Consider the following 23,379-nt stretch of genomic DNA (forward strand, 5'->3'; position numbering starts at 1 on the left):
AGCTGCACTGTTCACACTCTGAGTTCACAGGTCTTTGATATCAACTGCAGAACGGAGCCCTCCTTGCCCTGGGTGCAATACACTAGCAAGTTACTCACAGAGTGAATGAGAGGTGCTGGACACAGGTCTTCTATCTCTTCCTTGCAGGAGCCCCTGAAGATACAGTTGGGGTTGTCACCTCCACACCACACACAGTTGTACTTTGAGTCAGCTGTTTGGCAGCGGCTACAATCAGTGTGTCCCACAGAGCAGTTGTAAAAAGTCACTGCAAAGGAAAAAAATTCAGAGGCATCTGCAAGTATCCCCCAGGGCACAGAACAATCCAGCAACTTGTCGTCTTCCACAGACCCCTCTCCTCCGCCCTCCCCCTGTGACAAGCAACAGAAACAAGGCTGTATGCTGCCCTTGGTTTCCTTGCGATAGGTCTACTGCAGATGGAAAAAGCCTTATTTGAGGATTTCTCAATTCTCTTCCACCTCATCTGCTGTCTTTTTGCTGTGGAGGTGTTGCACTCCTACCATAAAGATCTGCAGCACTGTCCACTCGAAGGTGTTGTCGCCTCTGCACAAACACCACAGCGTTGAATTCGAGTTGAGGCGCTGTGTAACTGTACTGCAAAGACAAAGACCATCAAGACAAAGAACTTAATAGAGGCACAAACAGGCCAGCTGAACAGGCAAACAGCACCAGCATCCATCCTGCACAGCACACCAGCACATACAGCCTGTACGGAGCTTCCCATGAACACAGGCAAGGCAGCGTTAGCTGGGGCAGTGGCAGCACAAGCCTGCCCTAACTGGTTCACACAGACAGAATTCTGCTCTAGAAAGAGTAGCAGGCATTGGTTTGCCAGGTTGAACATTGAAAACAACATGACAATACTAGTCTAACTTCCTAATGGCACTCCTAAATGGCTAGCTCCTATCTACTAGTCACCTGCTCAGAAAACTGCTCAAGCTGGCATTTATGCAATTTCAGTAGAGCTGAAAACGTAGGATTACAATTGGTCTGCAGGGCTTGTGTGCACAAGAGCCTATGTTGCTCCTCTTCCTTAACTATCTGAGTTTATGAACTAAAAATACCATCCCTCCTTGCAAATCTTGCCCTAAGTAAAATCAACACATCGCCCAGAAATGTACGCGGCTGTTTTAGTTTTGCCTGTTAATCCTACAATCCGCAGGCTAGCTTCCACCACTAAGAAGAATAAAATTGGTATTAATAGCTTCCCCCCTCAAAGAATCACCATCACAGAAGTCATGATCCAGAGAATCATGAACAACAGTAGCTCAAAGCTAAAGCAAAAGTGGCACTGTCCTGGCAGGTTGCAGTGGGTGGTGATTCAGAGACGGCACCATCCCGCACTACAGCAAACACAGCAACGGGTCCTGTGGCTCAGACTGCACATTCTTTCTGCAGGTTGATGATACCAGTACTGCCAGGCAGTAGTATCACAGATGAGGGCCCTGTACTGCTAAATATTCTACAAATACTTTTGCAAAATATGCGCTTTTCCCCCAAAGAGCTCACCTTCCAGCCTGCTGTTTTGCTGAGCAAAACCAGCACCAGTGTGAACTCCGGAACGGCGTTGTATTCTAAGCACTCACCTGGTTCATCTGGCAGGTGATATAACAGAGGGACTGGTTTGTTTCTTCTCCTTCCACATATGCATCCATCACCACTGTTCTCCCCTCCAAATTCAGGACACACTCATAGTCCCACTGCTGGTCCTGCAGAGAAGATACACATGGCACCACTGCCCAACTCCACGGAGCTTCCTGCTAAATGACTGCCGTCCTCCTGCCTCTCCAATTCAGTACCTTTTACCAAGCCACTTGCTGTGCAAGCAGCTGTGCTCCTCTCACTCCCTTTGTTATGCTAACTCTATGCCATATTGAAGGGCTCTCTAAGCTGTCACTGCCTCCATGTGTAAAAGGTAAAGCAACACAAAACCAAAACACCTAGAAGGGAGCATGTGTGTGTCAGTGCGGGAAGAACGCGGCACAGGAGGAGGAATTATAGAAAAACCACTGGGACCATGAAGTTATGCTGTTATGTCTCTGAAACACTAGCTTGGCAACGAAGAGGGGAGTACACAGATTAGGGCAGCGCACTTCAAAAAACACTAAGTGTATTCTTCTTCTCTCCCCTGTAAATCTTCCACTGAATCGCTTGGATACTTCATGTAAAAAAGATTGATATGCATCTGTAACCAGCTCGGCTCCTCTGAGCAGTGCAGTATATCAGGTTTAACATATAAAGTAACAATTAGTTTGTGGGCTGCATGTTCTGAGGCAGTTCTACTCAATCAGTCTTCTGTCTTGAGAAGCAAAGAGAATTTTATCAGCGGCACACCCAAGAAACATAGTTTCCAAGGGTGGTTTTCCCCATTAGAGAAGTTTCAGGTATGACAGGAACAGCCACGTTAACGTGGGCATGCCAGAAAGGAAACAGATTACTTATTTAACTTATGGAGACACAATCAATCAGCAGAGATCCAGCAGGAAGTTATACCATCTACAGTGCAGCACAGGTGCAACAATCCAAACACATGCAGATCTTCTCCAGCAGGTTGGTGCACACCTGTACTCTGGGTAACCTCCTACCCCACCAGTAAATCCAGCTATGTTATTCTTTATTCACAGTAGGTCATTCCTCTTGATATTTCTGCAAACAGGAGAAACCTAGGCAGAGCCACAATCATGTCTTACACGTATTTTTAGCAGTGCAGCGGACAGGTTGCCCAAACAGAGCTCTGCATTAACACAGTTTCTCAGTGCCGATGGCCTTGAGGTGACTACCTGGTAGAGGTGGAAATTCTTTCCCAGCAGAGTTATCTTCCTTGCCACGTTGACTGGAAACAGTGAAGATCCCTGGATTCCCTGCACACAAGGACATGCATCTGGACCCCAGCTAAGCTCTTCATTCTGAAAACAAACACAGGTCTTTAGAGAAAGAGACCTCCGTGGCTCTGATACAGGGAATCAAAACCTAACACACTGACAGAGAAACAAGCACTGCCTGAACAAAGACACAGCTGTGCCTTCTTTACCATGAAGTTACAAGAAAACAATGCAAGAGCCCCAAAGAGGCAAACAGAAAGCGTGAATATGCTGGACATCACAGCAGCTGCCACTTTCAGGTCAGCAGCATTTCTACAGGACCTGGGAACTTTGCACACATTTTTCTTCCTCAGGCTGCCTCTTCTCAGTCTGGACATAACAGCGGTCAGCTTCTACACTGGCAGAGGATTCTACACTGTCAATAAGCACCACCTCTCCTGTGCGCTGAAATACTAGACCAGCAATCCGTATGAAAATTTCAAAGCGTTACAGCCTTAGACTGAATTTCACAGCACCGCAACTTACCTCCTCCCAAAACTCAGGGGCATCATACTGATAGTCGAGGTCAGGGTGGAGGATCCTGGGGAAGTCAGGGACATCCCTCTCTGAAGAATCGCCATCACCCGACAGCAGAGTAGAAGCAGAGAAGGGAGATGTGTCATTCTCAGCCTGCAGGAAATCCATCCAGTCCTCTGTGTCCTGGAGCTCTGTGCCTTCCTCCAGCAGCCAGTCTGGGGGAGCTGATGGTGGGAGCTCTGAAGCAGGTAGTTCAGTTCCCAGCAGTGCGGGAGAGTCCGAGGCAGCGGGGCCCCTCGGCACCTGGCTGGGGGTCTGGGGAGATGGGATGGCAGACGTCAGTGCCTCTGTGCTGGGAAAAGAACTCGGAGGCCACTTGAAACCGGTGACGTGAGGGGAAGGTGTTACTGCTGCTGCAGATGTGTGCAGAGGACTACCCACTAGGGTGGTGGGTGGGTCGGTGTGCTGCGGCTCCCGGCCAGTGGCTGGCCCTTCAGTGGGCAAAGCTGCGTGATCCATGTTTTTGGATGGGCTGGCAAGGACAGATGCAGCAGGAGAAGTTGTCTCCGGCACAGTGACAGCAGGTTTGTCTGCTGGTGGTGGCAGAGGGGATTCTGTGACAGCCTGGAGAGAGGCTGCTTCAGTTGAGAGAGTCAAGTATGTATAGCTGAGGGTTTCTGTAGGCTTAGTTGTCATATCCAAGGCTGTGGAGAGCGTGACAAGGTTGGGCTCCGTGGGGGGCACAGCGCTTGGTACCGCATGCACAGGGGGAGTGACGGGTTTTGTGGCCATGTTTGAGGCTGTGGTAGAGGACTTGGTGAGGGGAGCTGCTGAAGAAGGAAACACACTTGAGGTTGGGATCTGCGCCTAGAGAAAAACAATACAGTGGGGTGAGAAGAGAGAAACAACCAGAATAAAACCCAAGCAGAAAAACACTCCATGTTATTTCCTGTAGCAGTGTTCACAAGAGGCTGCTTCACCCTCTGGATTTCAGTGAGAGCCACATCTCATACCACCTTGTCTTGGGATGGGTCTGGGGAATGCTCACAGTGCACAAGATCCAGCAACATCCCCTCTTCCCACAGATGCCTGCACTCACCTCTCCTCTGAGGGAGGCCTGCCTGCCTGACTTCATCCCCCACAAAACTGCAAGATGACCAGTGGCAGCCACAAACTGGGCATCTGTTCCACCTCCCCACATGCGGCCTCCCTGCCAGCTTGCTCTTGTCCCCCGCTTTGAAAACACAGGCTGGATAACACCAGGAGAAGTGTGACCTCCTTCATCTGATGGCACTGCCCCCAAAACCTAGCAAGACCCTGTAGCATCAGGGATGTAGAAGCTTCTGTCGCTCCAAGGTGAGGCTTTGTGCCAACAGCTCGCTTCCTTGCTTGACGTGACTAACAGATGCTATTTTACCCGAGGAGAGATCCGATTCACTGCAACTCGCTGAGGCTGTTATAGCACATATGTCTAGGAGTGAGGAGACGCACCCTTTCATTGTAGATAATGGTTCCTTCCTCACAGGCTGCTTTGTGGGTGCAGAGGTGCTGCTGGATACACCAGTTACATCCCCAGAGACTGCTCACACACTTCTGGCACCTGGAACAATGATAGAAAAGCAGCTGCTAAGACAACCCAGAAGGGACAGCCACCCTCCCTATAACTACAGACAACAAAAAGCAAGTGCTCACGGTGCCGATTTCCACATCAGGGCCACTGCAGCACAGTCATAGAAAGAGAAGTCCACAGAAGCAATGAAGATGTCATGGAAACGCACTACGAGCTTTATGGTGACATGATCTGAAAACGAAAATAAAAATTTCTTAGCAATGGAGCCACTAGAAGTCTGTCATACTGTTAAGTGACACAGCTTGCTTGAGAAAAGATACTGTCAAACATGGAGACAGATTCCTTTCCATGCTCCTAGCATCTCAATCACTGCATTATCCTACGGACACTAAAAACAGGTTGGACAAGTTTGTCAGGAGTAGTTTATGACAGCTCTTGCCAACCCATGGGACTAGTCTGAAGATCCCTCCATCTTTATCTTCTGCAATTCCACTGTCACCTCTGTATTAGAGGAAGACATACTATTCCAGGCTCAAAGCTGATTGCTTTCCTTTGTCATCTAAAGGAAAACCAAACCCTCAGAACTGACATGCCCTTCCACATACTGCTTCAACTTGAGAGCTTTGTTCTATGTCCAGACTATGAAGTGAGTCAGTGAAGAGATTTAGAAGACCTGTAATCTCACTTGCAATGACTGAAGGCTTATCTGCTTTAAATCTAGGTCTCATGTCAAGTACAAGCCTCAGGACAGCCCAGTTCTCTTTAGGAAGAGACTATCACTGTTTTCTGAAAGACCAAATAGCTGCAGAGATGGTCAAAACTTACTGCAGCTGACAGCATGAGCCTGAAGGAGATACTCTGCATATGACAGTAGTAAACCAGCTAATTAATCTTGTTCCAGACAAATGCCTCCAACTCTAGAGTTGGGTATTAGTTCTCCAAATAATGGGAACATATTGCATTCTCTGCTCAGCTCCAAGAGCTGTGATTTCTCCAAGACAGCTTGCTATAAAAGTAAGTGACAAGAAGCTTGTCCATCATTCATCTCACAGAATTCAGACCTCCTCTTGCAAACAAGCTCTACTGACCACAAAACAATTAACATGACTGGCGACGGATCAGTCAGGCCTAAGCTGGGCTCCTTACAGAATGGTAAGTGCAGCAGTATGCTAGTAAAACAGCTGATGATGAGGTGTGTATGAAAACCCACAAACAGAAGAAAATAAGAGTATCATATGCAGCTGGAGGCAGGAGTCACTGCAGTACTGTCAACTCTCACCACTGTCATAGAGGAGATTGCATGTGGCAGTGGTGGAAGGGCTAACACCTCCTAAGATTTCATGGTTATGACACCATATTTATAAATATTCCTTTCTCCAAAAAGGCCATTACTTCCCATGACTGCCAATAACGCTATTCAACAGCACAGAAGGTGAGGTCAAGCACTGGCAAATTCAGAGCAAGAGTTTCTGCTATCGACTTGAAGCTCAACAGCTTAAAGTGACAGATGAGCTGGTATGCAACCTTTAAAACAAAGCTGAAAAAACGCAAATATTTTAGTAAGCTGGGAAAAGTATTATAAGTAGGAATAGGAAAGTGCCAGTATCTAAGGCCCTGATGAGACCTCATTTAAAAAACAGTCTATGATTCTGGTTACCAGCTTCAAATTCATCTTAGCAGAGCAAGGAAGCCATGCAAAGCAGGGTTAGCAATACAGCGAAGGAGAGAGGAAGGCAAAAGAAAAGTTGACACAGTTAACATGGCAGAACTCTGCACTAAGAATGCCTGGCCGTTCACCGAGTGGGAGAAGAGCTGTGGAAGCAAAAGGACAACACAAATAGATCAAACGGACACAAACCATCCATGAGCAAGTTCAGGCTCATAAATAAAAACGGAAGCAATTTGTTAAACCTCAGAGATGCAATATGAAAGTAACAAAGGCAAAGCATTTATGGAGTCTTGAAATAAAAGCAAGACTGGCCTGTGAAGGAGTAAATAGGAGTATCTGAAGCCTGGAATAGTAAGAACTAGACTATGGCTTTAGCTACACTGATTTTTCACAGCTGTGCTTAAATTGAAGCCCATATTTGCAGAGCTAAACAGGGAAGCCAATCCTGCACACTCTGCCTGTAGTGGCAGTGCAGAAAGCCCTTTCCTTCTGTGCCTGACCACCCTGAATGGAGACCTGGCTGGCTTGTTCCAGACAAAAGCAGTGTGAAAGCCAGACAGGATAATACTGTAAATAACATTGAAAATGAAGGAGTTTGAGATTGCATGAGTGTGTTAGCTGGGTTCTGCTGTCATGTTATGTCCACGGAGATTGCTTCAGACCTACTAGCTATTGCATACTTGCACAGAAAATCTGTTTAGCCACTTAGGTGAACTATGTGGAATGCTTCCCAGCTGGCACCTGCCTTTTACTAGAGATGAACAAGCTCTTTGAAGAGATCAGCTCATCAAAGCTCACACTGACAGGCTGGGTAAAATCCAATGCAAAGACTACAACCTGAGAACTCTCCGGGTTCTTTAGAGTGGCCAATTAGCAGTACTTAGCCAGTTATTGTTCACAGTAATAGAAGCCTGACTATGTATTTTCTGAGGTTGTGCTGCATTATGGAGTAATTTCTAACTCTGAGGACTGTGGGTCTCTTGCCTTTCCTTACATGTACTTCCTTCTCCCACTACTACATGGATTTTAAGAAGGCTTGCATTTTGTTTGATTTAAATAATGAAGCAGTATTTAGGAGAGATCTCTCTCCAGATTTATGACAAACCAGCCAAACCACTCTAGACTGCATTTCAGATCATGTTCAGATTTGCATATAACCCTTCAAGCAGGATCTCCTTTCCAACTGCCAGAATTTGGCATTGGAATTTGGCAACAGCCCAAAACAGCACAGGATGTGTGTGACACACAAGTAGACAGCACACATATTATGAAGAATGAAATGAACACCTGCTGACAGACCACATACATTCGTGGCTGTTAATCCTGGCAATCTGATGGACCTACAACATACTTTCTCCCAACAATGTTATCAGAGCTATCATGCTCCATTTAAAGCATTTCACTGACCTGCTCCTGTTGGCAAAGCTGGTGCTTGGCTGGGATCTGGAGAAGGACACATGATTCCTGACTCTGTCAGGACTGCTGGGCTTTCATAATCTTCAAAGTAACATGAGTAAAATTCTTCCTCACGCAGGGAAGGTAAGTCCGAGATAGCCAAGAATATCTACCAATTCAGTAACATCCGGTAAATAATTTGCCCTCTAACACATTCTTCTTTATTTCATCTGATTTTCTTGTTCTATTTTTTTCAAAGTAAGAGCCCCATAAAGTAGTTATCTACATATGCACTCATTTTCCTATAATGCCTCCTAGGACTGACGGTTCCATTCATCATCTCTTGCCATTCACAAACTGAACTTGGCATCCACCAAGCAACTGGCAACTTCCCCCTTTGCCCAAGTCTCTAGCAAAAGACAGGTTCTTGCCACCTCCTGACACAATGTCAGACTTCAAAACACTGCAGCACCTTCTTAGCTTTTCTGCCAGCTCTCAGATGTCAAACTGAAGCTATAATTTTGGGTAGCTCCTTTCAGATCCTCCTGACAGCAAGTGTCAAAAACACTGTGAAGCCACAGACGTGGGCACCTTGTAGATACTAAGCCAAGGAGGGACCCCACCCCAGCAGCCACCAAATACTCCAGAATACCCAGTAACTCTGAGCAGGCAAGGACATTTAGTTTTATGGGGAAGAAATTCCCTCCTGGTACAGCCAAGCTGTTAAGTCCCTTATGCGAGGCAGACATATGCTTGAAGGCTCAGTGATTCAGTGCCCCACTGAAAGCAACAGGAGGACTGGTGACTCCTCAGAGTTTGCAGGGGACTTTCTACATGCTGGGGCATCATCGAAGGATCATTACCACTTACATTTCTCTTTTCCTCTCTGCTGATATTGGCTGGAGTTAGCGACTGGACAGAGAGACACTGCTGTGTAGAGTTAAAGCTCCAGAGCCACTGCTCGCTCAACCTGGACCGCAGGCACTCAGAGCGACGGCTGCACCTGCAGGGAAATAGCAAGAATCCCTGTGAGATCTGTGCAGCCTAGCAGGACATGTTCGGCTTCCAGGCTGACACTGGCTCTCTGAAGCCTTGCTAGAGCCTTGGGGAAGCTGCTACACAAGCCATGAAGTTCCAGCCTCCCACCATCTTCAATAACAGGATGAACTGTTGCCAAAACATAGACGGGTAGGCACTGCTTGGGATTCAAGGGTCACAAACTTGTTCCTATGGCATTCTACAGGGAGACAAAGCCAGCAAGCAGACAGACGCGCTGGAATAAAACCAAGTCTCAGTAAGCAACATCAGTAGAGGAGCAAGAAGTGAAAGAGTGCACTAAATAAGAGTGTGACACCAGAAGAAGAGGTAAGATAGTTTCTCTGTGTTTTAAATGAGACAGTCTGAGCTGCAGCCAGACTAAAACCAGGCTGAAATCCACTGCACAGGAGCATCGTGAGTGGTGGCCAAAGACCCAAAAAACAATTAAAACATACCCTTGTGTGCAACTGTGACTGCTGGTGGTGTTTCAGGGAGGTAGACAGAGGAATGGTAAGTTAGAGAGAATATCTCATAAAGGAAGTAAAAATAAATTAAATCCAGGCACACAGACATTTGGGAGTAGAGGCAATCCCTAAGCACTATCCCTCCAAAATCCTTGCAGGTGAAAAAGGGATCTATCTTACCGTCCCTGAAGGACACACCAGCCACAGTAGGGATCTTTCAGTGCCAGACAGGATTCGCAGTCCAAGTACAGGGAACATTCTAGTATGGGAACTTTTACCACCTGTCAGAGAAAGAAATGAATGAAAACACAGCACACACAACACCAGCCCCAGGGTCTATGGCTTCTTCTGCCTAACTAGCAAGTCCCATCACCTTCATGCTCACTGAAACAACTTCTTAATCCCCAAGAAAAATGCAACAAGTTTCCAGAGCCCAAATGAATTGCAATTTCACATATTAGTGAAAAACATGAGGCTGTACAGAGGCACCGAGGTAAGCAAAGTGTATGGTTATTAATGGGTTATCTGTGACACTTCTTGCAAGAAGGAGACTTTATTTAGCGATAAAACTACTTTAACAAAATGGATCAAAGAACAGCAAACAAACTGAACATATTCACTCTTGTGCTTTTCTGGACTCTGTCATTGGAGATCATCTCTCTTGACACATAGGCGGGTGAAGCTGGAGACAGCATGAGGCCCTGAACGCACCTGCACTACGGCCCAGCTCTGTCTGGCAGAACTATCATTTTGACTGAAAGTAGACCAAGAAGCTTTGATCAACGTGGAACAAAAGCCTTCTGCCATCTGGGGGTAAGTTTCACTTGCAAAACACTTCTGCTTTAACTTACTATCCTTGCTGATTTCAGTCTCTTGCCCTCTCTTTAATCTGCTACTACACTTCAGCTACTACATTGTCAGTTACTTTAAAATACCAACTTCTAATCCCCAACCTATTACTTTTGCTAAGTACATGATGTAATTTGCATTTTTTAAATCGACAGAACAATTACTGGTAAGGATATATTTCAGATTTCCCTAATCTTCTTCCACTCACCGATTTTAACTCCTCCTTTGAAGTGTTACAAAATTTCTGAGAATCTCAAAGTGCACTGGGGGCAATGAAAGGAAGCAGTGGTTTTGCAGCATGCTCTCATTTTTTGTTTGTTCTTTACTTTGGAGTAACTCAAGGGTTGTTTTTCCTTTGCTAGGAGGATCCTTTTCTTTTCAGCTCAAGGAGCTGATACGAGTGGTATTGTACAAATCCTCTCAAATGAAGTATCCATAGCTGGATTTCCTACTCTGCAGACACCAATATCCCAAGAGCCTGAGGCATTGCAATGCTTTTTCTCCTCCAGCTGCCACTGGGCACAAATAGAATTACCGAAAGCAGGAGAAGAGGGAAAGATGCCTCACATGGTTCTTTATACAGCTTGATTTCATCTGCAAGACTGTTTTTATATACCCAGCCAGAGCACACCTCTGCTATCTCAAGACATTTCTCACACATTTCTGCTTTTTGTAGGTTACATGCCTACAGAAGAACAGCTTAATCTTTTAACTGATTAAAACCAGAAGTGCCACAGTTTTAATTACACAAAATCTCCCTTTTCTCTTTTTAATCTTTTGTAAAGCCATGAAAGGTCACATTACTTGTGAACCCAGAAGGCTCACATTCTTCTGCTCAGATGGAGATGCAAACTGTTGTCCAAACAGTTCCTGCTCAACACAGAAGAACCCAGGAATTTGCACTCTCTTGTCTTCATGCCAATAGAGTAGCCTTTTATAGCCTGCAGTTCACATTCCTCCATCACCGCTGATACAGCCTGACTGACTTGGGGAAACGCACATCCTAACAGGCACAGTTTAGGGTAACAAGGCTTTCTCCAGGCTTCCTCCAGCTTTTGCAAAAAGCCAGCCCCCATCCCTGTAAGCTGGACTGGCAGGCAGCTGCTGCCCAGCACAGGCTTGGCTATACAGTTTCTTCTGCCTCCCCCACTCCCCTCAGTAGCTTGTCTGGACCTCAAATGCTTTCAGCTCTTCTGCAGAACAGATTTTATCGCTCTTACCATTGACTGGGTCATGACAAAGAGGTGCTCCTGCAACTGGTCAAACAGCAGGTCTCCACTCACGATGCTATTTAACTGGATAGCTAAGGAAGCGTATATATGTGCATCTCCCATTGCTCCTAAGTACACCTGCAAGAGAGTCACAGTTGTATGCAGGCAAAGTGTCACAGCAGGAGTTGAGGGGCACCCATCCTACCTCAGGAATAAGCTGGAACCACTGCTGTGTGCAAGGATTTCAACCTCCCACCAAAATCTCAATGCAGTGACCTCAGTCACGTGAAGCACGTGCGTAGCAATACCTGCGGAAGCCACGTAGGACGCACCAGCCCTCAACGCTGGCTACAGATGTAACCAAAGGCAACGTGACCACTATTTGGGGCACTTACACTCTCAACAGTCAGTACAGTGTGAGAAGAGACCATCTGACAGTAATGATCTTTAGTAGGAACCTGACTTCCCAAGGGACAAGAGAAACTGCCTTTTTTCCCCACTTTTATGCGCATCCCTGCTTAGTTTTAACCTCTTTGCTTCCTGTTGCATCCAGATCATACCTTGTGCAGTCTCCCTCTGCTGTCTCCCAGAAAAGCAATCGTGTGGCCATCTTCCACATTCACTGCCACAGCTGTCAGACGGCCCTCTCTTTTCTCCAGCAGTGGGGCTGCTTCCAAGGGTACCCGGCTGGCCATAGGGCTGGGAGTGTGGTCAGAGCCACAGGGGTATGCATACAGGGTGTCCTTTTATGGGGAGTGGAAAGAACAAGGAAATAAATACAAAAAAATGGATACAACGAACATTAGCACTCCCCACCATCCCCTTCCACCCAAATTCCTTGAGCAGGTGCTCCAGCAGTGAATTCAGCTTTGAAGCCCTCTAAGCTGAGTAAAAAAAAAAATCCAAGCTTTTAATACTTAGTTTAGGTACGTTGGCTATTTGTACCCTCACAAAATCCTGCAGACATTTTAGCACAGCCATTCAGCATCAGTAATGAAATGCTTTAGAACTCTACTAAACTCTTAAGGTCCTCAAAAAACATTAGTGGCTACACACTGCCATGATACAGCTTTGGGGAAAATTCACTGTATTTTAAAACAAAAAGATGAGAACACCTGCTTCCAGTGCAAAACCATCTGGTCACAAGCATTGCCTCCAACAATTTGCATAGTTTTGTTGTATCACCTACAGAATCTAAGCCTGAAGAAGAATCCCAAAGCATCAAGACATACATTAAGACAGGGTGAAGCACAACTTGCTCCGAAGAACTTACTATGCTTAAAAATAAAAAAAAAATGCTTAAAAAAAGCGCATACAACCAGGGACCCACAAAAAGTCAAAACAAGAGTCATCTCCGCACACTGCTTCCACTCTTCCGAGTCTGATGAGATTTCTGAAGATTAGCTCTACAGCACTATGACCAGTCATCCTTCCGTTCCAGTTCGGTCCCTCCCAGTCCCACCAAACCTTCACTTTGAATTCTAAAGGAGAATGAAATAATGCCAACTTATTTATTATTTGTATGTGTAGAGAGAAGATAACTCTGTTATGATTCATCTTTTTCCTAAATAACGAACTCAGTCTTGTCTAGGATAGTTCCTCTGTTACTTTATCTTTCTTGATGCCTTGTTCTGCATCCACTTTAATTTTACAGTACTCTTTTGTAGACTGAATGCAGGCTTGTTCACCCAACAATTATTATTAAAACCATCATTTTTTAATCAATCAGTGGCTTGTCTTCAAACAATGCGACTTGTGCAAACTAATGATTTTCATAATGAAATCCCTTACGGATAACATTTTCACCTCCCTCTCCAGTCCCTTACTAATTACTTTTACAAAACTGCATGTGGAGCAGAGGTATCAACTGCACAGTTCGCATGGACTACAGCTCCCTCTCTTGCCTCGGGCAGCGTGGCTGAATTTAGACTCCTCGTGAGCAAGGTTACGTATTCCTTCCATCTGATGTCCGTGGCTTTGCATTTGGCAGCACTGAGCTGCACGGTACCATCCAGCACCAGGCAATGGAGCCACCCCCACCAGAGGTCAGCGATAATGACACAGCGTGGCATTCTTGAGGCATCTGCTTATCACCTCTCGCCAACCCCATGGAAGATCTGATCCTTTTTCCTCCCTCTCCTCCCATTTCTTGGGTGTGGGGTGTGGATCTTGGGGTTTGGGGTTTTTTTGGTTGGTTGGTTTTTTTATAATACTTGAACTGCTTCCTGGAGAAAGTAAAAACGATCAGGAGCTTTTGACAAAGTCTATGGAAGCCTTACAGTAAAATATATTTAACCTGCTGACCTCTACTTACTTTTGAATGTACTGCTGTCTTAGTGGGCATGCAAGGCTTGACACGGCGATTTCACGGAAGAAACCATGCCAGTCAAACTAGCACTACTTTCATTCTGATGCTTTACTGTTTTCCTTGCAAATACTAATTCAACTGATTTTCTGCGTACTAGGTGTAAGGCTCTGACTTAAAACCTCAGAGGTGGTTATAACTTTTAATGATTGTTAGCTTTTACCACCCTCCAAGCTATCACTAATTTTTAGTGACAGATACACATTTCTTATCAGCCCTGTCATTTGATTCTAAAGCTTCTTACAACTGCCTTCTTGTAACAAACACGTCTATTTCTCCAGTTGTCCAGTTCCTATAAGATTTATTAGGAAATGGGCCACAGCCAAATTTCCATACTCAAAAGCATCAAGTGTTTATTTTGAACGGGATTCTAGCTATCTTTGCAACCTTTGCATCATTTCAGACAAACGCTGGAGCCTACTGAGGTTGATTCTTCAAAGTTTGCTTAAAAAAAACACGTACAAGTCAGAAATAGTCGTACCCCAATTGTGCTCAGCACTGTGTGTGATGCCAAGGGCAAGTCACTTCACACCCAAGATTTATCTATCATAAATCAACGCGACCTGCGCGAGCTCTCCCAGCAGTGGCACAGCCTGCCCGTGGCCTCGCAGGGACTGTCTGCAGGGCAGTTGATCACAGTCAAGAGCCGAAACGTGTTCCATTCTACAGTACTAAGACCACGATAACTGTATGAAGTGTTTATGTAAATTTACACAGAAGCTGTTTGAATTGTTTTCAGTGAATAACATCTTGGCAACGTTGCAGAAAATACACCTCAGGGATCATCCAGCATCCTACTGTGATGGTGCAAGTTTGGATGAAGCCACTACTGCAAATTTTGGTGCACACTTCCTACACTGCATAGCTAGGAAGCAACAATAGGACAAATCTATATCTACGCATGAAAAGGACTGAAAGCTCATTGCAAATGTATGCTACATACCTTCAGAACTACACCCACAGAAGATACGCAGCCTTCCCAAGCCTTGCAGAAACATGTTTCACACTTCCAATTATCAAGTCACTAACAGCAACTAGAGTCACCTGCATCTCAAGACTAATGAATCTCCAGAAAACTGAACAAATTCACTGGTTCTGAAACTCTTATAAAAACAAGTATTTTCTTCCCAGCTGAAGAGATTGTATTGAACTGTAAATCTCAGCCTCTCCTGATGGGCTAAAAATTGGAGGCAGTACTAACTAGGGAAAAGGGCATACATGTGCACAGGCTGGTTTGAAGGCAGAAAAACGTGAAATTAATTAGCATTATGCTTACATACAGCACAAGCTGCCACCATTGAAACTGAGTTAAAACTGTTCCTGCATAAAATGCTCATTGACAGCCACTTCCACTCAGCACTGAATGGAGCAGGCTGGAGTTGGCACAGACCCTTACGTGTTGTTAGATACAATCTTAATGACAACCGCTACCTTGTACTGAATGCTGAAGGATAAAGTTTGTTAGGACATTTACATATCATTGGACACACTTGTTAATAAGATGCCACACTTTAGTCAGTCCATTACTGCCAAACTGTGCAGCTGGGATGCTGGGATCATGCGCCAGGAATCACATAGCAGAGACTGGCCTTTTTCTCCCACCCTGTACAGCCACTTGTCCACTGGACCAAATGGTACAGATGGACTCACGTTTTGAATGAAGGATTTTTCTAAACTGCTCATGCTCATCTGACATTAAACCCCCTCTCAAGCTGCTCTAAAAATCACCTGTGACAATTCCTTCCACATTGCCCCACGATGGACACATAGGGCATGGTTAGGAAGTAGCGTGAAACGGGACATCAAGCTGGGCAGGCTCTTGCTTCCCAGCTCTTATGTACTCCTCCTGACCTTATGCTCATCCTGCTCTAAATCTGCTTTTTACCCTTCCCTTGTCCCACAAATATTCTACAGTCAGCTTCAGCTACTAAAAGGCAAACCATAATTTTAAGACTGGGTTTGGGCCACACATCCAACCCCCGAATCTTCCACAGCTCTGTGGTACCACTTTGCTCTTTGTAGCACAAAGCTGGGAAGAAGCAATTATCTTGACAGACTGTTCTATAGAAGGAAGACAAAAGATAACAACATGCTGTTCTGCTAAGGACTAGCAACGCCCTTGGTGAACACAGGATACTCACAACCACAGAGCCTCGTGCCGGGACACTGCATCCAGCACTGCCCCAGGAGAATGCTGATGCTCTGCGTTTGTGTCACTGTCCCCGATATGGCAGCACCAGTCAGTGTGGCTGACAGACTGCAAGGATTCAGGGTCACAGCCACTTTCGTTCACATTTTTATCCTGCAACATCCCATCATGCCTTTGTCACAGAATTTAAAGAAGGATTATCACCTCTTACAGCTCTGGAGACAAAAAGCAGCCAGGTCAGGAAAAGGTCGTCCTTGGGCAGAAAATTCTGCAGGACTAACGCAGTCTATAGGAAATCAGGATTTTTGTTGACACTTGGTTTTGCTTATGTTCTTTCTTGTTCCCAAGTGCCTTGCAGGAAACCATTGTGAGGTGCACCTCACCATAAGCAACGGGGACCGAGCACATGCTTAAATTCCCTTGCCAATACACAGTTGCACATGCACATACTCCTTTCCTTCCCTGCAGTGCAGACCAGGAGATGAAGATGCTGATAAAAACAACCCGTACTGCTCCTTCAGTGCTCTTGCCTGGTACTACCATCAGACTGGCCTCAGGACCAGGTCACACCAGACGCTCTCCCCATTGTTACACAGAGTCCATCTCCCTCTGCAAGGAAACCTGCTCACGTGGGGCAGAGAGTTGCAGCAGCAATGAGGCAGACCGTACTTCAACAGGACACAATGGTTCTTGCATTGCATCGCTGCAGTAGCAATGAAACAGCCCGAGCCCAAAAGCTTTTAACCCAAATAGATTTCAACATCCATCTGTGGGGAAACAGACTGATTTTGGGAACACAAAGCAACACAAGAACATGCTGAAGACTACTCCTTACCCTGGCAAAGGCACAAAGCCACTTACCGCTGGCAGCTGGACACAGTTGGAACTGACATCGTATTCAATATATGCCACTTCTGTCCCTTCTTCTGACTTCCCATCTCTCATGTAGCAAACATCCCTAGTCCAGTTGGTCAGGCGATCCACCTCCTCCATTGCGTAGACACAGAGCGCAGACTCCTCGCTCAGTCTGCCAGAAGAAGCTTGCCAGGCAGAGAAGGCTGCAAACAGCACTTCTCCCTCGGTGTATAGCTGCCCCTGGGCCAGACCTTTTCCCGGCCGAGTGACATAGGCTGCTTGCAGGAGGCTGTACGTATTGGCTTTGCCCTGGCAGAGCAGAGGTAACTCCACATAGGAGTAATAATGAGAGTCATCCAGGCAGATTCGCGAGATGTAGGTCTTGTACTCACGTGACTGAGATTTGAGGTCCCGACGGTAGAATAGGAAATAGACACTCGAGCGGTAAGTGAAGGATTTAATGAAATGGTGGTTGTACTCTGAGAGCCGGCCCACAGCCAGTTTTGCTGTTTCTTCATAGGAGAAAATAGAGTGAGAGTCTGTCGCTTGAACATCCCCTCCGTGGGCCCTGAGATTTCGGGTAGTGATGGGAGGAATCCCTCCTCCAACTCCCCGGCTAGTGTACCCTCGTCCCACAAACAGCAAGGGGACTTCATCCTTTGAGTAGGCTATAAGTCCCACAGTGGTGATATTGGGATCATTGGCAGCAACATACTGAGTGTCTCCGGGGCTCTCTGGTCGGAAGAGGACATGGTCAATGGATGTGAGGCTCCTCTTCTCACAGATTCCCTGGTGCACGCTGCCACACACGATAAGCTCCTTCTGCACTGCATTCACTAGCAGCAGCTTGTTGTGATTGTCGGTGTGGTGTGCCTGAGGGCACTCCAGCTTTGAGACCGGGGGCAGGCAATCTTTGCTGTCCAGAACTGGTCCAGTTTGAACCACATTCTTCATCAGCAGGTCAGACGTCAGCTGAAAGAGAAAGTTGGTGGCTCCCAAGTAAATGGTCCCAGATTCCAAGTCCATAGACAGGTGAAGGAATTTCGTAGCGTTGTGCGAGAACGTGACATACTGCAGTCCCTGTGGAATTGCTGCTCCCAAGAAACAGAGAACAGGAAGGAGGAACGTTCCCAGAGGCATGGTAAACACTCTGCAAGAGAGGAAAGGCTGTTAACTCCTCAGAAACCAGGAGTGAAAGTTAACACTCAAAATCTTTCAACAGTACTCTTACGATGAGAGGTGGGCAAAGAAGACATATGCATAACCATAGGAAGCGGAGAGCTAGACACAAAGAGCCAACACAGGACACTTGCAGAAACACCAACAGAGGCACCTGCAGCAGTATCAGAGACTTCAGTCATCTCCACACCAAGAAGATAGGCACAGCTTCTTCAGGAGAAGCTGCAATACTGCTAGTCATGTTCTTGGGGGCTTTCCCAGAGGCTGCTGGTTGGTACACTGGGGAAAGCTTCTCTTCACAAGCCCAGGACTTGTAATAGACTTGCTGATCAACAGTCCAAAGCAGAGGTTCATCAATCCAGGGATATAACCTAAGGAGAAAGGTCCTACCTACGCTATGACAGAGGGTGCTTCAAACACTGAAGCTGTTCACTGTTCTTGCAGCATCATAAAAAGTCACTAACCCAACTCCTGCACAACTCTTCCCTATGATGCTACATTGGAAGTTCTCCAGGACAGGACCACATTCCTACAGCAGCCAGCACACCACGCACATTGTTAATGTGCAACACCACAGTAAAACAAACACTGTCCAAGACAAACACAACCTGCAGAACCATTGTTTAAATAAACTGTCGCTGGGATCCAATTCAGAGCCAACTAACAACCCCTTTGCTCCGTATTTGATTTTAGATACCATAATGAATCCCTCTCTTCCTTACTGCTTATGGCTACCAACAGCCTCTTTTAGGTCTAAGGCTCTTCCACTAGTGCTTCAGAAGAAACCTTCCCATGTCATCTCTGCCACTGAGCATCACCCACCCAAGCAGCATCTGGGTGCCAGGGTGAGGTCTCCAAAATGTGAACCATAGCAGCCCCCAGCCACCCCCTGGGGCCACTAGCCTGCCCCCAGCCCTGCCAAGCCAGCGGCCCCTGCGGGCCCCCATCTCCCTGGGCAATTAAGTGGCATGTCCAGGCAAGGAGGAGACCACCTTATCCGGCTCACTTGTTAACTGCACCCTGGGGGAGAAGCCCTTTGCTGGCACTTGTCTCTCCACAGCACCTCTACCAGTACTGTAAAAGGTGATTTAAACATGCCGGCTCTGTGGACAATGCTCCATTCCTTCCCTGTCCCATGCCTCAAAGTGCAGGCAAGGCCAGATGGGGTGGGTGTTAGACAGACCCAGGGAACCACCAGACCTGTTCTGCTTCTTTCCAGAGGATCTTTAGATCAGCCCCTCTTGAAATCTACTGTAACCCACCCAAGCCATGCCACAGATGGAAACAGCTGTCCTGAACAGCACGGAGAATCCCATAGCATGGTGGAAACGCGGTAATAAGTACCTGCAACATTTAGATTAATGTTTTCCCCACGGAGAAAGGGCAGCGGCTGCAAGTATTCATAATTTACTATGAGTACCACCTTATTTGAATTGAGAAGTAGGTGGTGATGCAGCTGTGAATCCCTTCCCCCCCCCCCCTCGGAGAAAAGATATCAAAGTTACACACAGCTACACAGAACTCAAGCTGGGGCAGAGGCTCAGAGCTGATGTGTACAGTATCTCCTCCAGAACTGGCCTGTAATCTGCTGTGCGCATTTTAGCAACTCAGCTCCTCAGGGGTGATGTTAATTTTGTAGTTAAAGCTAAGGAAACTATCATCGCTTCCCTCGTCCAGCATCATCCTCCCTGGATCTTCTGGGCAAGGTCAAAATGCTATTAGCACAGAAAAGCCCAGAACACAGAGGTGGAAAAAGACCTGCAGCATTTCAAGAGAAGGACTACCCCAGCATTTACTACAGGGCTTAACCAATTTGGGTTGCAAACCTATCACACAAACTGTGTCTTATACGCAATCTGTACAACATCCAGCACAGCACGCAGAAAACACAGTAGCAGTGGTGAGAACAGTAACTGTAAGACTCTAGATCCATCGTTTATTTCACAGCTATTGCAAAAAAACAGAAAACCCACAAAAGTCTGCTTTCCAGCTCCTTTGTCAGTAAAACTGGCATCGTTGCCCTACCAAAAGACCAGCTGAGAGGATTAGTCTACTTGTGAAATCCAGCGGATGGAAGGTATTATAAACACAACACATTATTAAATATAGGCTTTGTGAAGCTCTGGAAAAGCTCCACTTCCCATGGTTATTGTAGGTAAGTAGGTAGCACTGTCAGGATATACCCGCACGCAGGAATGCTGGCCCTAGGCTGGCAGCTTTCCCCCAGAGCACACAGCCGCCGATTCACACCGTACCAGCACTGTGTTTAGGTTACGTGCACACTAGGGCTTTTGTTTGCCCTGATAATGGACACTTAGTACTCTCAGTGCTACAACCACACTCTGCTTCACCCAGATTTGCAAACAATGCTGAACCAGCCTTGGAGTCTCTCTCTTCCAGGGTGGTGAGAGAGCATGTTGTAGCACCTGACAGAGGTCCTTGTGGTGTGACAGATGGTATCTGTGAAGTCTGATGAGGGATATTTATAAAGCCAGCAAGTAGATACATGTAGACTGGAAGATGGAACTAACTTGACTCTATCACCTTGGGTTTACACAAGCAAAGCCTACCTTGCCCCAGCTCCAACATGTGAGTTATTTTTATGCATTCTCACCACTTTTATTAGAGAAAACTACTCAAGGAACTCCTTAACCACACAACTGTCTCAGTACCTCTGCACTCCCATCATGCAGACATCACGATGGCTTGTTGTGCAACTCCGTCTGGAGTCTCCTCAGTTTCAAAGCTTAAAATGCCTGCAAACAAAACAATAGGGTGATGACCATCCAACAGCAGGAGCTTGACTACGTTGTGACAGAGCCACACTGACATGGAGAAGGGAGTCTTTGATCTGGAAGCAGCTGAGGATCACAAGACATCATTACACTGCACCATTTAGCGGAATCTCTAATCTTCTTTCTAGCTAATGCAACCTTCCTATGCCAGCACTTACACAGGAAAATCGGCATGTGTCTTCAAAATTTATGAAGTCTGAAATACTGGCTTTCTGGCTACAGCTCATGTCTACAAGCTGCAAGACTCTGCTCTGTCAACCACATACCATCACTGACAACTGCCAGGGCAGAACTAACAGATCTTTTTACAAGCTGTAGTTGAATCTATCTCAAATGTTTCACTGAAAGCTTTTTACCTACTGGAGCACCTGTACTGGAGAGAGATGGAAAAGCAACTAGTTCTTCACTCCAGCAGACTACAGTCAAAAGCAGATCTTGCTGTGGTCAAAGCTCTGACCTGAAGCTATTCTTCTTTCACTCACCAATAGCCCCCTAGAAGTCATTTTGTTAAGAGCTAGTCCTCAAAGGATATGCTCCGGGTTAAGAAACTACTAGATAGTCTTCATGACTCTGGGAGAACAGAGGGCAGCTGAGAAAAAAAAAAAAAAGCAGGGGTGGGTGCGTGTAAAAGGGTAATACAGCATGTTCTGCAAGCTAGTTCTAATCACTTCGCACGATGGGCAAACACTGAATATAGTGCTCTTTGTTGCTCTTGGCTGAAGAGCCACTAGCAAATGAACTTGTGTTTATGGCTAGGTGAGCAAACCCACATTAGAAATGAACACAAGTATGTGGCTATCAGTAGCTAGCAGCATTCACATCCTACATGAAAATTCAGAGAAAATAAGCCAGCAGTGTCTTCTGATTCAATTTTCCAAGTTGTTTCTCAAACATGGGCATCACTGCCTTCTTTATTCCCGCTCTTCAGTTAAGCCCATCACAGCCTCTCTGGGAGGACAGGAAGGAGCAGGATAACCTACATTTAAATCTGATGGTTTCATGACAGGCTGTGCTACTGAGCTCTTTACGGATTTACTGAACCCTTCTGCTTCCTGTGCTCACTGCTAGTGTATAACACAGCTGTTGCAGACAGATTGCACTAAAAGTGTGTAGCCTTTAATTAATTCTGAAGGCAATTGCCAAGGCTTAAAGATTCTTTTAAAATATTCCTTTTTTTATGAATTCCCATTAAATAGGAAAACGCTCCAGACAATACTCTGAACATTGCCTCTAACACACTGTAAAATATTAATATCCAAATGATACTTCTGAGTTTCGTTTATTTAATCTGGATGACAACAGAAGGGCTAGAGGATTAGTCAGTCCTGCCACAGAATATTTATATTACATCCACAAAACAACAACCAATAACGCGGAAGCAATGGCACTATTTTGCTACTTGAAATTTGAAATAAGACCATGTTTTCTGTAGCACTGTTTTCACCTCCCTGACCTCACGTATCCCTCTCAGAGACTTTACTCATTTATTGGAGAAACAAACGCAGAACTCATTTGGGCACATTTTAACAGCATATCAACACGTAAAGATTAATTCAGTCCTCACAGATTATTTCCCTAACAACACATCCTATCCCCCAAACACGGAGAGGTCAGATAACATTCTAACTGCTAGGCTAGATTTCATACTGAACACCAAACCCAGCAGAATTATCCCTGGAAGAAAGTAGGTCCCTGAAACTTGCACCTGCAGTTTCCACTGTATCATTTGCAGAGCCAACCCACAGTGAAAGCACTAAAAGATTTTTTTTACAAAAGCATAATCCTTCCAGCTGCACGACACACCTTGTGCTCCAGCACATTCAAATCATCCAGCAGTAGGAAGATGACCACTGCTGTGTTTTCCACACAAAAGCCCTGAACTACAGCCCCCTTCTCAAATTTCATATGCTTAACAGAGACTACTTGTTTTCTGCTGTGAAAGATGACATCCCCATTAAATAAATAAACCTTTTTTTTGAGTCTTATTTACTCCTACCCAGGCAAGTTCCTTGCTCTGCTGTTTAAGAACACTTGCAGCAAGCAGCTCTGGCAGAGATGAACACCAACCTCTGTTTTCCAAACAAAATTGACCCCAAGGAGAATCACAAGTCCAAGCCATGCTGTCGGAGCAGGACTGGTACAGACAAGGGAGCTCTGTTATACCAGATATGAGTAATACCAAAGCTGAGGTCAAGCTACCTTAAAAAAAAAAAAAAAAACACACACAACTCTAAAGACAAAATACCAAGTCTGAAACAGCAAGAGAAGGTGGCAGAAAACCAGTACTTTTCAGGCTACAGAATAACCAGCATATTTTTCCCCAAGTGTTCCTTGACAGTTACTGCTGACCATCACAATGTACTTTTCTGGAGCAGGGTTGAAGCAGTCACACTAAAACAACGTTGCACAAAATACTTTGTCAACTTTGCGATACTATTGACATTTTAATAATGCTTCTGTATTATTAGGGTTCTTTGGAAAAAC

The 23,379-nt window shown here is 45.8% G+C and overlaps 1 protein-coding gene across 3 annotated transcripts in view; it reads right to left on the minus strand.

Moving 5' to 3' along the window:
* PLXNB1 (plexin B1) overlaps window positions 1–23,379 on the minus strand; it is an 82,093-nt gene that overhangs the window by 23,243 nt on the left and 35,471 nt on the right. For all 3 annotated transcript variants that reach the window (XM_055806131.1, XM_055806129.1, XM_055806130.1), the window contains 13 exons: window positions 16,928–18,071; window positions 12,113–12,295; window positions 11,562–11,690; window positions 9,673–9,773; window positions 8,861–8,993; window positions 8,003–8,159; window positions 5,049–5,157; window positions 4,848–4,956; window positions 3,366–4,223; window positions 2,799–2,924; window positions 1,605–1,727; window positions 519–612; window positions 99–265 (listed from right to left, as the gene is read on the minus strand). In XM_055806131.1, coding sequence (XP_055662106.1) covers window positions 99–265; window positions 519–612; window positions 1,605–1,727; window positions 2,799–2,924; window positions 3,366–4,223; window positions 4,848–4,956; window positions 5,049–5,157; window positions 8,003–8,159; window positions 8,861–8,993; window positions 9,673–9,773; window positions 11,562–11,690; window positions 12,113–12,295; window positions 16,928–18,061 — 3,423 coding nt within the window. In that variant the 5' untranslated portion in view covers window positions 18,062–18,071. The remainder of the gene's footprint in view (window positions 1–98; window positions 266–518; window positions 613–1,604; window positions 1,728–2,798; window positions 2,925–3,365; window positions 4,224–4,847; window positions 4,957–5,048; window positions 5,158–8,002; window positions 8,160–8,860; window positions 8,994–9,672; window positions 9,774–11,561; window positions 11,691–12,112; window positions 12,296–16,927; window positions 18,072–23,379) is intronic.

The sequence above is a fragment of the Falco peregrinus genome, chromosome 5, assembly GCF_023634155.1.
Source record: "Falco peregrinus isolate bFalPer1 chromosome 5, bFalPer1.pri, whole genome shotgun sequence".
Taxonomy (NCBI): Eukaryota; Metazoa; Chordata; class Aves; order Falconiformes; family Falconidae; genus Falco; species Falco peregrinus.